Raw genomic sequence first — 14,138 nt, forward strand, 5'->3', positions numbered from 1 at the left:
TTTTATTACCCGCAGTGCGATGTGTCAGGCATAGACGCGTGTGCCGTGTACGTGCGGCTGAAATTTAATCGCTGATGTTTCTTTGCCTGGAGAAGGTTACTAGGATAATTTTTGAAGTGAAAACTCCTTTTAGAGAACACCTTAAACGACAATTAAAAAGAAACAAACCATATCTGCTTATATGGTTTAGCCTACGGGGAGGCGGGTAACTTTGCCACTATTCCTCAGCCCTAGGATACTCGACCACTTTAACCATACCTTAGGTGGGGGAGAACTCCTTATAAGAACTTGTTTGACAGGAATCCGCAGTTTCCAATACGTATATGGAATCATTATCAAGCAGCATTAGATCGATCTCCCCGAACAACTAATTGCTGTGAGGGTTTCCACAATGCCTTGAATTCCCTGTTCCACTGCAGTCATCCAAGTATTTGGCGATTATTTGATGGCTTGCAACGGGACATTGGGTTCAACAAATTAACATTGGCGAACGCGCAGGCAGGCCAAATAGAATTAAAAAAAAAAATACGAAAACCTGTACATTGCAGTTTCCACTGTAGTACACACTTATAATGTCGGCGACAAAATGCAATATTTAAGAAGAATTGCAAATTTGCAATAAATGTAATTAATTTTTGTTTTTTTTTTGTGGAAAATAAAATTAATATATTAATATAGTACTTATATTTGTCTCACATACTTCACATATTTCCTTAACCGCCTAGTTTTGTACAAATAAATAAAAACCTAATTGTCTAATAGATCATTTATTAGTTATTTAATTATGAAATTATTAAAAATTATGTGTGACGGGATGTTCAAAGAGTTATATTTATTACTAATTAATTAAAATAGAATGAACAAATAGTTTATTTGAAAAATCAAACACTATTAGCGTGCTAGCGAGGCCTCTTAATTGTTATATATTTGTATATAAATTATTTCATAATTAATATTCATTGTTTAAAATAAATAAAAAAAAACAAAAAAAAAGTGAGCAATTGTCCGTGTGAGCAAAAGTCACTGTGGGCAATTGTCAATGTGAGCAAAAGTAACTGTGGGGAGTATTCCTTGTGAGCAAAAACCCTGTGAGCAACTGTACGTGTGCGCAGTTATGACTGTGGGCAGTTGTCTGTGAGCAATTGTCGTGTGAGCGATCGTCTTGGGGGAAAAAGTCCGGGAACCGTATCGAACACCCAAAAATGTCATTTTTTTTCTGAAAGATAATTAAAATTAATGAAAAGTATAACATATTCCAATACAAATAATCTAATGCAAGAATGGTTAGCCTATGAGGTCGGGTTCAGTTGCAGGACGCCTAAAACAAACTTGTTGTTGCACTTTCTAGGGTTTCCCTCGAGCAAATTACAAATTACACAATCATATAAAAAACGGTTATCCCAAGAAGTCGGGTTTAGATGTTGAATCATTCGAAGCAGCAAAAATAACAGTCACCCAAAACACAAAAATGTCTTTTAACGATACCCATTTCAATACAGTGGAATCCCGGTAATCCGACAATAACTTTGCAGGGCAGTGTCAGATGAGCGAATTTGTCGGATTATAGAAAACTGCCTATGACCCCTTACAGTCCGGAATTTTTTTCAAAAGAGTACCTTGAATTCCGACAAATTACAAATCCTAAAGTACAAACATATGGGATATGACTATGTCGGATTACAAGGTGAGCCGGATTAAACCGTGTGCGGATTACCGCAATTCCACTGTACTTACAATGTAGACACTGAGTCGACACTGTCGACACTGAGAGGGCGATTTCAAACGCCAAACCCATAAAACAAGCAAAAATCAGTTCTTCGAAACGAAAAAAAAAAGCATTTTTGGTACCCATTTGTGGAATGCTCCCAGAAGTTATGTAGAGAAACAATAGAAAACTGCAATCGTTACAATCTGATGAATGTGCAAGGTCTATAAATATTAATAACAATTAACACAAAATTAACGCAGAAATCTGAAAATTATATAGTTTCAAGTGCGAGAAGAAAAAAGAATCTTCTTAAACTTTAAACTCACATGTCATAGTCAATATTCAAATTATTTATTTTCAAATTGATGCCCCTGATTCTCAAAAAGTGTCACTTTATAATTTTGTATGATTTAGTATGACAATCTAAATATGAATTCCAAAAATCGTAATGGCATTTTACTGATTCAGCCAAATACAGCGCCAAAATCTGATGAACTCCATCCATCCTGAGTTTGTTCTGCAAGGACATCAGCTATATTGGCAGCCCTTTGTCGTGTAGACGCACGTTTGCAGCCCTTTGCCGGTCTCCGTTTCTTTTCGTTACGCATGGCTTCTTAGTGCGGCATCCCGCCTTTTGCTAGATTTCTTCGATGTCTTGCATTTCTTGTGTTTCGCTGGGGTGGCCGATCGGAGATAGCTCTCTATCTGCTTTAACAATTTTTTACTCGCATATCAGAGCAACTCTTCGATTTGGAAACACGAGTCTTGCACTTTGAAGCTGCATTTTGCGTTTAGAAGTCCGTGCAGATTTCCTGCAGGCCGATCGCCGGCGGTTTGCGATTTTTTGGAGCCATTACTTATTAGAAATTTTCTGCTTTTCACGATTTCACGATTTTTGTTTTATAATAAAATATCATTGCCTGCCTGGATCTTAATTCTAATTAATAATAAAGAGCCCTCTGTAAAATTAAAATAAAACTACTGAAGTAAACAATTGCATTATTTGCATATTATTTCATAAATTATTTTTGTTTGTAATTCCAACTATCGAAGTGTTTGTTGGGCCATGTAAGTACTGCAGCTTGGAGAATGAATACAAAGATTGTGCATGAGAATTACCGATCTATAAAATTTTATTCTATTTTTTTAATTCAAATTGTAAAATTAAATAATGTACAATCAGAAGAAAACGAATTTGAAAACAGTATGCAAGTGACCCTGTAACTGTATGACCTCAAGAAAAGAGCTGATATAACGTATTGAAGATAAATCCATTGACATGTCAAAAATATTAGGAAAAAATGGCGTAGATAATAAAAAGTAAATTTCTGTAGCAATTTGAAAGCGATTAAGGGTGTAGGAGCCCCACACCTTTGTCAAGAATGCAGCTTACTCCAATTTCAAACATTTGTTTATCTTAGTTAAAGTTTTGTAACCATTAAAATTATTAACAATCGATTTCTTTTGAAATTTATTTTGTCTTAGTTCAGTACATATTTGATGCACTTTAATAATAAATCTTAAAATAAGCGTATTCCTTTTATCGACAAATAATAAATTAAAACTAAGAATCAGATACGCGTGACACACACACACTTCTTCGAATATTAAACGTTAATGAAGACGTGAATAATGGCACAAATCATAATTATAAAACTCTAAAAATCCAGTCGTGCTACAGAACACTGACAGTGAACTTAAAGCATGTCTTAGGCTATTCAATTATAAGTAGGATTTCAATTAGACACTAAATTAAAGCTGCAAGATGAACTAATGTATCTCATACAAAACAGTTCAAAAGTTTAGCGATCTAGCCTTTAAATAAATTTTTGGCAGGTTTTAAAATAAAATGGTAAACAATCGAAACATTTACAATGATTATGTTTACAATTGACCAGCAAAGTCGAACTGTCAGTGCTCTCAGATCAATCCCACTTCATTTACATACACACATTCTAGGAACAAATCTCAATAAAAAAAAACGCAAAACATGCGCTAATCACGGCAGCGATATCACGCCCAAACCCACACCACCCTCATGAGCAATCATGTTACTTGAGTACGTCCACGTGTTTTTATTTGGGTCGTACACTTCAACGGAAATAAGATTAGAAATGCCGTCGTAGCCGCCGACCGCCCACAACATGCCCATATTAGCTGTAAGTGCTACTCGACTGCGTTGGGCATTCATTTGGTCTACAAACTGCCACTTGTTCGTGTTGGGGTCGAACATTTCCACGGTGTCCAAGAAAGAGCTGCCGTCGTAACCACCACATGCGTACAATTTCCCATCAAGCATTGCCACCCCTAGACGACAACGTTTCGTAAGCATCGGCGTGGACTCTGTCCAGTGGTTTGTATTGGGGTCATAACGCTCGACAGAATCAAAGATGGACAATCCATCATGTCCACCAATGGCGTAAACGTAACCCTGGCAAGCAATCACTGCTCCTGCACTGCGAGATTTGTTCATCGGCGCTAAGGTGCGCCAAGTGTTGGTGAGCGGATGGTAGCGTTCAACTGAACTAAGCGAAGTTACGCCGTCGTATCCCCGCAGACGTAGATCATTTCTCCTAAAGCAGTAGCTCCCAAAGCGCTAAAGAGATAAAGTATATTCCAAAGACATACTTTCGGGTAATAAATATTTATTTAGTTACAGAAAAGTTTATACCTGCGTTTGCATTGCATGGGTGCTACAATCGTCCATTCTTTCTTGGTCGCATCATAAACCTCCACACTCTGAAGACGATCCCTGCCGTTGTACCCTCCAAATGCGTACAATTTGCCTTTCAAAACAGCCACCCCAAGCGACTGCGTAGCATAGACATCGGCGGCGCTATTTTCCAAGTCTTCGTGCATGGATCACAATACTCTACGGTGCTGAGCGAGTCACCATGCTTATTCAACCCACCGACCACGTAGATATGCCCGCGTACTTCACAGGCTCTTTGGTTTGTCCGAAAACTCTGCAGCAAATGTCTTCGCTCAGGTAGCAGATGATAAACCCGTGCCTCATCAAGTAAATCGCGACACTGATGTGAAGAACGAATGAGCTCTTCTGTTGCTACGCGGTCCGTGAGATACATTGGTGAGAGCAGCGGTAGGCGCACCAGAGCGAGCAACTCTGGTAAATGCTGATGTCGCGATTCATTCGACTTCACCCAGCGCATACACGCTTCAAACACCTGCTCTTCAGTCTCAACGCGCAGTTCATTTCTTGAGAGAATATTCTTAATGTCGTCAATTGATAAATTCATAAACTCTTCATGCTGTGACACTTCTGGGAAACATTGTTCAATATACTTGTCAGCACGCTGCACCAATGTGGGTAGCTCATTGTATCAGCAAATTGCCGGATGCCAAGTGCATTTTGTGGATGTAATCTAGCAACAGAAAACAAGACCAGTGTGACGTTCTATGGATGAAACCAACCTGCAGTACAAATATATTCATATACATGCAGTGCATGACAAGTTAGTTACCTTCTTAGTAAAAATTAGCACAAGCATCCCTCACTTTATTCAATTGTAAAATGAAGCACCCATCATGATGATCTGAACATTATTCTTGTCGAGGGTGATCTTGCCTGAGTATGCAAAATTAATTAAAGCTTCTAGTGCACATGCATCCACTCCATGCATGATTATTTCCTGCTGCCTGCTCTCCACCATGTCATGTGTAAACATTGCATGAAAATAAGGTATAGTGGAGGCTAGTACAATCTTGTGAGCACTGAATGATTGATCCTCTATCTAAAATGCAACAATGAGTCAGTCTGTTCCATTGTGTGTATTTTTACACGCTTATCACCTTGAGCACGACGTCACACAACTTTCCTTGCCGTCGGATTTCTTCCATTAGAGGGAACGCCGAGGCGATGCCGTCCTGCACAAAGACGGTGCACTCGTTGGTAGTGTCGAGTGGATACACAAGTTCGTCGAGTATCGCCTCCGATGAACTCCCCGCACCCGACTCCAAGATGTGCTCCGTGTTCCAACTTGCCATTGTTTGTTAGCGCAAAGCGCAAATAAACATCAAGAGCTCACTGAACCCACAATTGCCTACTGCGACTATTTATCGCAGAGGTTAGATCGGTATGCGCCGAAGTTAATTCGAATCTAGTTAATCGTTCGATGCGTTCGATGGCAGAAGCATACTTCGCCACGCTGCTCCGATTGAGCAGCCACTACAATTGTCGCAACAGCGTTTATCCGTCGAGCGAGGTACGCCGCTTCCCCGTCGGGGATGAGCAAGTCGACTGGCGATGCCCCTACCACGAATACAGGCCGCCACACTACGAGTCGCCGAACCTCAAAAATAAACCCTGGTCCGATCCAAAACTAGGTAAGTGGGCCGCTCCGCACGTCCTGCTCGCCAATGACCCAATTTATTGCGCGCGTTTGCAGGTGTCGCATGCTTTCAGCCACAATGGCACCAATTGGACGGCGGGATTGACCGGCGCAGTCATGAAAAAGATAAGTATCAGGTTCTTGGGGCGTACCGCGTAATCCAGTGGGCCGTACTGGCCTCACTGGTCGCGGGCTCCTTGGTAGATGGGGTCCTAACCATGCGGCTGATCCAGTGGTAACACGTTGGAAACGGGAGGACGAACCATCCCGATCAATTATCCTTCACCACGAGACCAATTTGCCTATTCTACAATTTTGCGCCATCCAGCGTCGGGACAACAACCAATGGGCCATCCCTGGTGGTATGGTTGATCCTAACGAGCAGGTGACCCAAACACTGATGCGTGAATTCATGGAAGAGACGATGAATTCCCTGGATCAGAGTCCAGAAAACAGTGAGAGTATGAAGCGATTGGTGATAGAGTTTTTCAGTGACGGAAAGAAGTTTTACGAAGGGTATGTGGACGACCCGAGAAACACGGATAATGCGTGGATGGAGACAGTTGCGTCGAATTTTCACGATGAGACTGGGGAAATTGTTGGAAAATTGAACTTATCCGCAGGTGACGATGCAAAGGCTGTGCGCTGGATGGACATCGACAACAGTTTGGCATTGTTCGCTAGTCATAAGCACTTTATTGAATATGTAGCAAAAATGCGGGGCGCGCATTTTGGATAGGCAATACATATTTTAAAAAAAGCGAAAAAATGAAAGTATATGGCGCGCATCGATATAGCGCAAATAAAAATAACTACATACTGTGAAAGATACATAGGATCGCATTTGTAGGAACATTTTGCACTGCGTTGTTATTGTTAAAGTTATTCATCTTGTGTTTATGGTTACTTAACATAAAATTGTCTTTATGCCTGAAGAATAATTGTTTCACGTGCCTTGGTACATAAGCGACTTAACTAATTCTGAATATACTAATTTGTGCTTTATAAATTAATCAGAAAAGTTCAGCTCTTGAAGTGGATTGTTTACAACAAATGTTACTAAGTTTTCCATTACAACTTTCCTAAACAACAAACCATTTCGAATATGTACTTTGTGCGCTCATTTCCTCGCGCATTCACTGACGTCGAAATATCTATGGTTTCGCTTCGCTTTTCAAATGCGATTCAGTGTTGCGGGCCCGTCGTCGGGTACCGCTCGCATTACAACTTCATATCCATATCAACCTTTAACCCGATTCACCATAAAAATAATCGACATGATTACAGCGATACGTTAACTTCGCACGAATTTGCGTTCGTTTAATGACTCCGTTTCGATTTCCAATCGTTTTCCGCGCTCAAATCATTTGCATTTTGTTTCAATTTCGGCTCCCGAGTGATAAGTCTGAGAAGAAACCAGCTGTAGGCACTAAGTTCCGCACAAACTTCAACACATTCGCACTGGATTTAAATGGTCAGTACAATACGTAGAAGTAATTTTCCCCGAAAAATCTAAATTTAACAACATAGGAAAACTATAAAATCAGCTGATTTTGATATGTCTAACATAACCTGGGATTATATTTACTTCTTTTGTTGTTTTGGAACTGTTTGTTAGTTTGATGCAAAACAATCGCCGAGGAGTTTCGACTAAGTAAATTTGATCTATTATGAAATATATGTTTAGAGTCATTTGGATATTGTGCATTAATAAACCTTCGGACTAACCTCAACTCATTGCCGATTGTTTGCAGCGCTTCCAACTCAGCAAATGAGCTCTGTTATCGAATATCGTACCATGTAACAGCGCGATAACTAGCTAGATAATGTTACTAATCAATGTTAAATCTCAAGTAAGCAAGGCCTATTTTCAATCGAAAACTTTCACGTTTTCAAAGAGCACAAACGTCATTCAACATGCCGCAAATTCCTGTGCCTCTCGGCGAGCTGCAGATCCAGAAGAAGCCCCTTGCTGACACCTTTGTCTGCACCTATGTGATATCCGTATTGGGCGCGTTCGTCGCCGAGGTGATCACTTATCCACTGGATCTCACCAAGACCCGGCTGCAGATACAGGGGAGATCGCAAACAAGATCGATGCAAAGATCACAACGGCGCCGCATCGCGGCATGTTGCGCACAGGCATCGGCATCATCCGCGAGGAGGGCTTCTTCAAACTGTGGCAGGGCATCCCTGCTCAGTTCGTGCGTCATAGCATTTACTCTGGCTCCCGCATGGCGGTGTATAAGTTCCTACGCGATAAGGTGTTCACGCCAAATCCGAACGATAACTACCTCCCGTTATGGAAATCTGCATTATGTGAGTAGGCAGCAAAGGAGAGTGCAAAAGAACAGTATTTTCTCTCGTAGGTGGTGCATCGGCGGGGACTTTCAGTCAGATCATTGCAAACCCAGCTGATGTGGTAAAGGTGCAGCTTCAGATGGAGGGCAAGCGCCGGTTAATGAATCTTCCACCGAGAGTGCACGGCATTCGACATGCTTTCGTCAAAACAGTGCAAGAATCAGGAGTACGGGGTCTATTCAAAGGTAGATCCGAATATACTTATATTATAACACTGACTTTGACAATACCAATATTTTTAGGAGTCGTGCCGAATGCACAACGAGCAGCTCTGGTAAACCTAGGTGATTTAACAACGTACGACACTACGAAACAATTTCTACTGCGTCATACAACGCTGCACGACGGTACGGTGGTGCATGTGATGGGCAGTCTCTGCGCTGGATTCGTTGCCGCCGTTTTAGGAACACCTGCCGATACGATCAAGACACGGATTATGAACCAGCCTGTTGATGTACATGGTCGGGGCGTATTCTACAAGTCCACCTTTGAATGTGCCAGTCTTACAGTGCGCAACGAAGGATTTATGGCGCTGTTTAAGGGTTTTGTACCGAACTGGTTACGAATGGCGCCCTGGTCACTGACTTTCTGGTTATTCTACGAACAAAGCAATAAATTAGTCAACCAGATGCAACAAACGTACATGATTTAGGACTGTGCCCCGAGTCATGCGCAATCATGAGTCTTTTTGTTTGTTATTGTTTTAGTCATTCATACAAGTATTATTAAGCGATCGCAAATGTCCTGCGAAGAGGTTCTGTTAATTGATATCCTAGCGCGTTTACATACGTTTACACAGTGGTCTAAGTAGTTACAGGTGTTTGGGTATTTATTACACTAAAATCGTAAGTTCAAAGTCGGAGAAGCCATTACTGATACGCAGTTTGAGGTGTTTTATCTGTATGTAAATAATTTTGTTTATGACTAACGACGCAACTGATACCGTTAGCAATTGGTGTTGTATATGTTAATTATTTTGTTTATCGATGCAGTCAACTTTATACATGGTCTATGTATATAATTAGTGCTACTTTGTTGTTTAGATGAATATACAAACGATTATTTGTAAAGTGACATTTCGCATTCCTCTATCAGCTTTCTCTCCGTTTTTGTGTTCGAGCAACCAATTGAATTCCTCTGATGGACTCTGCACATCCGTGTTATTGGGCACGTCAAGTTGGTCCTTATCAGTCAACTGTAACGTAACGAATTCAACTATCCAAGTAAACAAATGTTACAACCAACAACAACAAACATACATATTCACTTCTATTCTGACTTTGCTTCATACGGAATTGTGCCATTTGTCTCTTCGTGTGCAGTACGCACTGGGATGTGAATGAAACAATTTCGGCACGTTCCTCTTCGTGCCACATGACCTCATATGCAGTTTTTCCAGGAATGGGCACAATCATTAGTGTCGTTTCCACCGGGGTGTCATGATCGTGATACAACTTGTTGCTCATTGACACGTACAATTTGTGCGTGTCCCTGCAATGCGAATTGTAAAATGATTGTTAAGAGAATACAACTTACGCACTTAGGAATCAACGCTGGTGCTTTAAACATAGTTTTTGTTAAGCAGTCGACTGCAACGCCTTCAAGCAGAAGCACATCGTTCATGAATTCTGTGATTACGAACACTTTGTAGCATCGTAATCTTGGTACAAACGCGCGATCAATTTGAACCAAATATCTCTCTGACTAAGCGATCGGTATAAGTGTGATTCTGCAATTATCGCCATCGCTAGGTCGATGTTACAATATTTCCATATTTTTGATTTTAACCTACGAGGTTTTATAGATTCACAGTACAAATCAAATATTTTTTTCATTTAAACCTTACCCGTTAATAGGGTTGTTAAATATAACAATGGCCTCCTGTATATCATCATCCAGTAACATGTATGCCTGAACTATTGACTCGGCATAAATGTTACAATTATATCTGCGAGATGTTAGAATTGCCTTTTCGCCAAAAGTGCTGCCAACTGTAAAGTCGTCTTCGAAGTCGTTCTCATACGACGTAGTCGACAAATAATCGACCACTGGCAGGAAGCCATATTTTCAAACATCTTACTTTTCCTTGCTCCTTCTTTGTACTCTAGTCGCAATGACCCGGAAATCACAATATACACCCCTCCGCTTTGTACCCATCTCTCATTATGATGTCTCCAGGCCGGAATCTCACTGTGATTGCTGTTTCGTACAAATATTCGATAATTTCCGGGTTTTCACGTAACCAGGGAACCTCGTTGAAAATCACTCTGGGCGAAGGAGGTTTCATTATCCGTCTGGTACGAAACTGTTTGATCCTCTCTGCCAGCATTAATTTGATGTATTCGTATTCGAGTTCGTCAACGTATCCAGCGTTCTTTAACTCGAGTAAACCAGTGTGCATTACATTTATTGTGGCAGCGATTACCTGCTTCGTTTTTATTGTGATTACAATCCAGGGACGCTCCTTCTGAGTACGTTTCATCGTACTGATTAAATATTCTCTTTCGTTCTGAATATTGATCTCATAGATTTCCCGAATTAAGTCCACATCCAATAGTTGATCTAGCATATCTAAGACTTCGCCACAAGCTACTTCCAGGGCCTTAACAGCGCAGATTTATGTTATCAAAGCAAGTACAATGCTAAATGGTTAACTTACAGCAACAATTTCAAAACCAAAGGAAACCTCTGCATCGATGCGGCGGTCCAAGGCATTCACAATTGTGGCAGCAATCGATTTACATCCCAAGTACAAATAGCTTAGACGCGCAATTGTGGCGATACGCAAAGCTAGGCTTAAATTGTACTGTGTTATACCTGTTGTGATCATAATTTCATGAAGTAAAGTTATCTCCACTACTAAGGAGATGAGACACCAAAACAACCAGAGATATTGTTCGCAATTGAAAGTGTTAGCCAGCCCGAAAGCCTAAACGCAAAGTCGATGATAAAGATTCCAATTAAGCTGCAATGGCATACCGCTGCATTGCTGTCCACCAGTTCAGTAATATAATAAATGGCGTATACAGCATATCCGAACACGACAACCGATAATAGAATGTCGTACAGAATGTGGTGTGTTAAGTAGAAAAATAGCGTTGGAACGCATTATCAGGCGGTATCACCTTCTTTTCTCCTTTGTATTTACTAAAACATGTATGTAGAAAGTGAACGATTGCCTAAAACAAACAAATTAACTGGATTAATACTGCAATCTTGGAAAAAGTTACCAGTGGCTGCAGATACGATCTCATATTCAGTTTCGATTGTTGAACTCTCTCATCTAGCAATAGATTAATATTGTAGAGTAAAAGGTGAACACTATACACATTAATGGCGCCTGATTTATAGTGCCTGTTAATCGCAATCTTTTTGCTTTAAGAATCTTGGTTCGTGCCTCCCTATGAACAATGAGATATATACCTAGTATATTGATGGTACGAATCTGGAAAAGTTACCCGCAAAGATCTTCTACGTCTTTTTCTGTTAGCTCATAGGGGACCCGTCTGAGGCATTCAGGACAAATTGCTGCATTCGAGTGAAAGATCTCATCATTCTCACCGGTTTCGCCAATGTTTCTTTCATTGATGTACTCGCTGGTATGCGGGTGCTTAATGTCAGTGTTGTACCTTATTTTGTTCCAGTTGGAACCACCAATGAAACTAAGAAGATAAAGTTGTAAGATTTTATAATTCATTAGTATGGATGCTCACCTGATGTGTTTCATAGTCTGCATTATAACACTACGTGTGTACATAATGTGATTTAAGCTTAAATTCATGTTCTGGCGACGCGCGGTGGATAACTGCGCAAAACCAATAGCTCTCAGAACCATCCGCAGAGGGAGTGCATTCCCTATCATTGTAAAACGTAGAGTAAGAGAACTTCCACTGCAAGCGTCCTTCCAAGGGTGTATGTGTATGGATTGTGAATCAAAATGAACATCAGTAAAAATTATACGACCCTTTCTGCCCACTGTATCCTAGAATTAATCCCGTACGGAGGCCGTAGTCCAGATTCGATACGATTTTATTCATGCAGAATCCAAACAATCCAAAGACCATGAGTCGGAAAATGTTCAGCGTGACGTACAATATAAGCGCGGTGCATGTGACTGAGAATGTGGAGTAAGACAACACAAGTGGCAGAGTTTCCGTCACGTACAAACCCAAAGCGGCCGTCTCGACCATAATTTGCAGTATTTTCATAAAGCTTACAATGCTTCGGTCCACATCCTGCGTGACGATGCGACGTGTCTTTACAAGAAAGTAGGTGAGGACTATAATGGCGATGTTTCCAGAAACTTGCAGAAAGTACTGACAACCAAAGAATGTTATTTGTGCGAAACCTAGTATTATACATATTGCTGAATTTAGGTCGTTGTACAGTACCCCGATGAAGAGCTTTGTAATCTTTCCGACAATATATCCAGTCAGTGCTCCACCGAACACGAAAACAGTCAAACCTCGAACGTGCGCCACCCATGTGCCTGTAATGTACCCACCTTCAAGCAGGCGCAGGTATTCAAATGCGATGTAAATGATAGCGAAGATGCCAATGGATTCGACTTCTAAAATTGTAGCCGCATGCTTGTTTCTAGTCAACGCTCGGAGCATGACAATCGCGTGGCAGGGTAGCACAGGCATAAGAACCAGGGTGGCTAGTAGGACTTCAGTCCACTCCCATTCGGGATGGATGATGTACCCAATCGCAAGACACAGCATCGACGAGGTGACGAAGAGTACAATTACGCAGACCATAAAGACGCCAGGCAGAGTGTTCGTGTACAGGAATAAGTCAATTTGGTAAATGGTACAAATGGTATAAAACAGCATGAATTGATGCAGGATGTCCTGAGGTGGGGTGTGCTGTAATCCCTGGTAGTCTTCACCGGTCGGTTCCACGTAATATACAAAATGCCAATCACAATACACACGGATGCTGTGACCAAATGCGATGGAATATTACTTTTGTAACGTCGCTTCATTTTGCAAACCAACACTTCCACAAGGACGTATAAGGTTGCCATCAGGCTCAATTTTGATACGCACCATTGCAAACCGACGGTTTTTCGCGATCTCTGCATTTTGTAAGACATATTTCGTTTTTCGTAATCAAATTTGTGTAATTAATGTTATTCAATTACGTAGTCAACGAAACGACTGAAATTGCCATTCATTTGAAAGCTGTTTTCTACTGCGCACGCAATTTACGTGAAAAATCAACTCCGCCATATACAATGATTTCTGAATTTATTAAGATGGTTTCGGCAATGATTATCGGTGAACAGTCGCACGGAAACGATGTGCCGAAACCGATAATCGGTCCCCGACACAATACTCCGGACTACCTAAGAAAGATTCTCCGGCAACCAGAGACTTCCCATGTTGCTCACGCCAACCACGTGAACTTAAGCGTTGCGAAAATATTTGCGCCGCCTGTAACCAAACGTGGTACTGCTAAAAATGACTTGCATGTAATTATCATGTGAATCTTTTTCAATCGCACCAATATTTTAATTGTATTTTCAGGAGGTAAATGAGGTTTTGGAAAAATTCAAATCCTAATCATCTTAAAGTAACAAATCTTATTCGAAATTCGTCGTACTTCTTATGAATGTATTTAAAAATAAATAACTAACATATATCTCAAAAGGTGTCTTCGCATGTCACGTTTAATTTTTTTTTCACTTTTTTTAACCGAATAGCAAAACAGATTTT

The 14,138-nt window shown here is 40.7% G+C and overlaps 4 protein-coding genes and 1 long non-coding RNA gene across 5 annotated transcripts; 3 read left to right on the plus strand and 2 right to left on the minus strand.

Annotated features, from left to right (window-relative positions):
* Window positions 1-2,037: 2,037 nt before the first annotated feature.
* LOC135803417 (kelch-like protein 18) lies at window positions 2,038-5,713 on the minus strand. The gene is given in 8 exon segments (XM_065317025.1): window positions 2,038-4,261; window positions 4,264-4,304; window positions 4,380-4,515; window positions 4,518-5,039; window positions 5,042-5,091; window positions 5,166-5,238; window positions 5,241-5,460; window positions 5,519-5,713. Coding segments are annotated over 8 exon segments (1,791 nt in total). The 3' UTR covers window positions 2,038-3,707.
* A 128-nt stretch (window positions 5,714-5,841) lies between these two features.
* Window positions 5,842-6,806, plus strand: LOC135803320 (ADP-ribose pyrophosphatase, mitochondrial). The gene is given in 3 exon segments (XM_065316913.1): window positions 5,842-6,052; window positions 6,115-6,198; window positions 6,201-6,806. Coding segments are annotated over 3 exon segments (891 nt in total). The 3' UTR covers window positions 6,797-6,806.
* A 421-nt stretch (window positions 6,807-7,227) lies between these two features.
* Window positions 7,228-9,492, plus strand: LOC135803308 (mitochondrial uncoupling protein 4-like). The gene is given in 5 exon segments (XM_065316903.1): window positions 7,228-7,531; window positions 7,956-8,128; window positions 8,131-8,376; window positions 8,427-8,603; window positions 8,661-9,492. Coding segments are annotated over 4 exon segments (987 nt in total). The 5' UTR covers window positions 7,228-7,531; window positions 7,956-7,974; the 3' UTR covers window positions 9,071-9,492.
* On the minus strand, window positions 8,605-12,259 carry LOC135803375 (uncharacterized). Its single transcript, XM_065316969.1, has 7 exons — window positions 12,132-12,259; window positions 11,877-12,080; window positions 11,649-11,819; window positions 10,265-11,597; window positions 9,959-10,206; window positions 9,678-9,909; window positions 8,605-9,613 (listed from the first exon to the last, which is right to left on the minus strand). The coding sequence occupies exons 5-7, from the start codon at window positions 10,039-10,041 to the stop codon at window positions 9,458-9,460; spliced, it is 471 nt and encodes a 156-aa protein (XP_065173041.1). The 5' UTR covers window positions 10,042-10,206; window positions 10,265-11,597; window positions 11,649-11,819; window positions 11,877-12,080; window positions 12,132-12,259; the 3' UTR covers window positions 8,605-9,457.
* Window positions 12,260-13,759: 1,500 nt separating this feature from the next.
* LOC135803454 (uncharacterized) lies at window positions 13,760-14,072 on the plus strand. Its single transcript, XR_010550800.1, has 2 exons — window positions 13,760-13,894; window positions 13,950-14,072. It is a non-coding gene; the product is annotated as an uncharacterized lncRNA (long non-coding RNA).
* Window positions 14,073-14,138: the final 66 nt, after the last annotated feature.

This window comes from Atheta coriaria, unplaced genomic scaffold (genome assembly GCF_025399875.1).
Source record: "Atheta coriaria isolate IRGN ID8LTWV9N9 unplaced genomic scaffold, Caltech_Dcor_3.1 hic_scaffold_1_pilon, whole genome shotgun sequence".
Classification (NCBI taxonomy): Eukaryota; Metazoa; Arthropoda; class Insecta; order Coleoptera; family Staphylinidae; genus Dalotia; species Dalotia coriaria.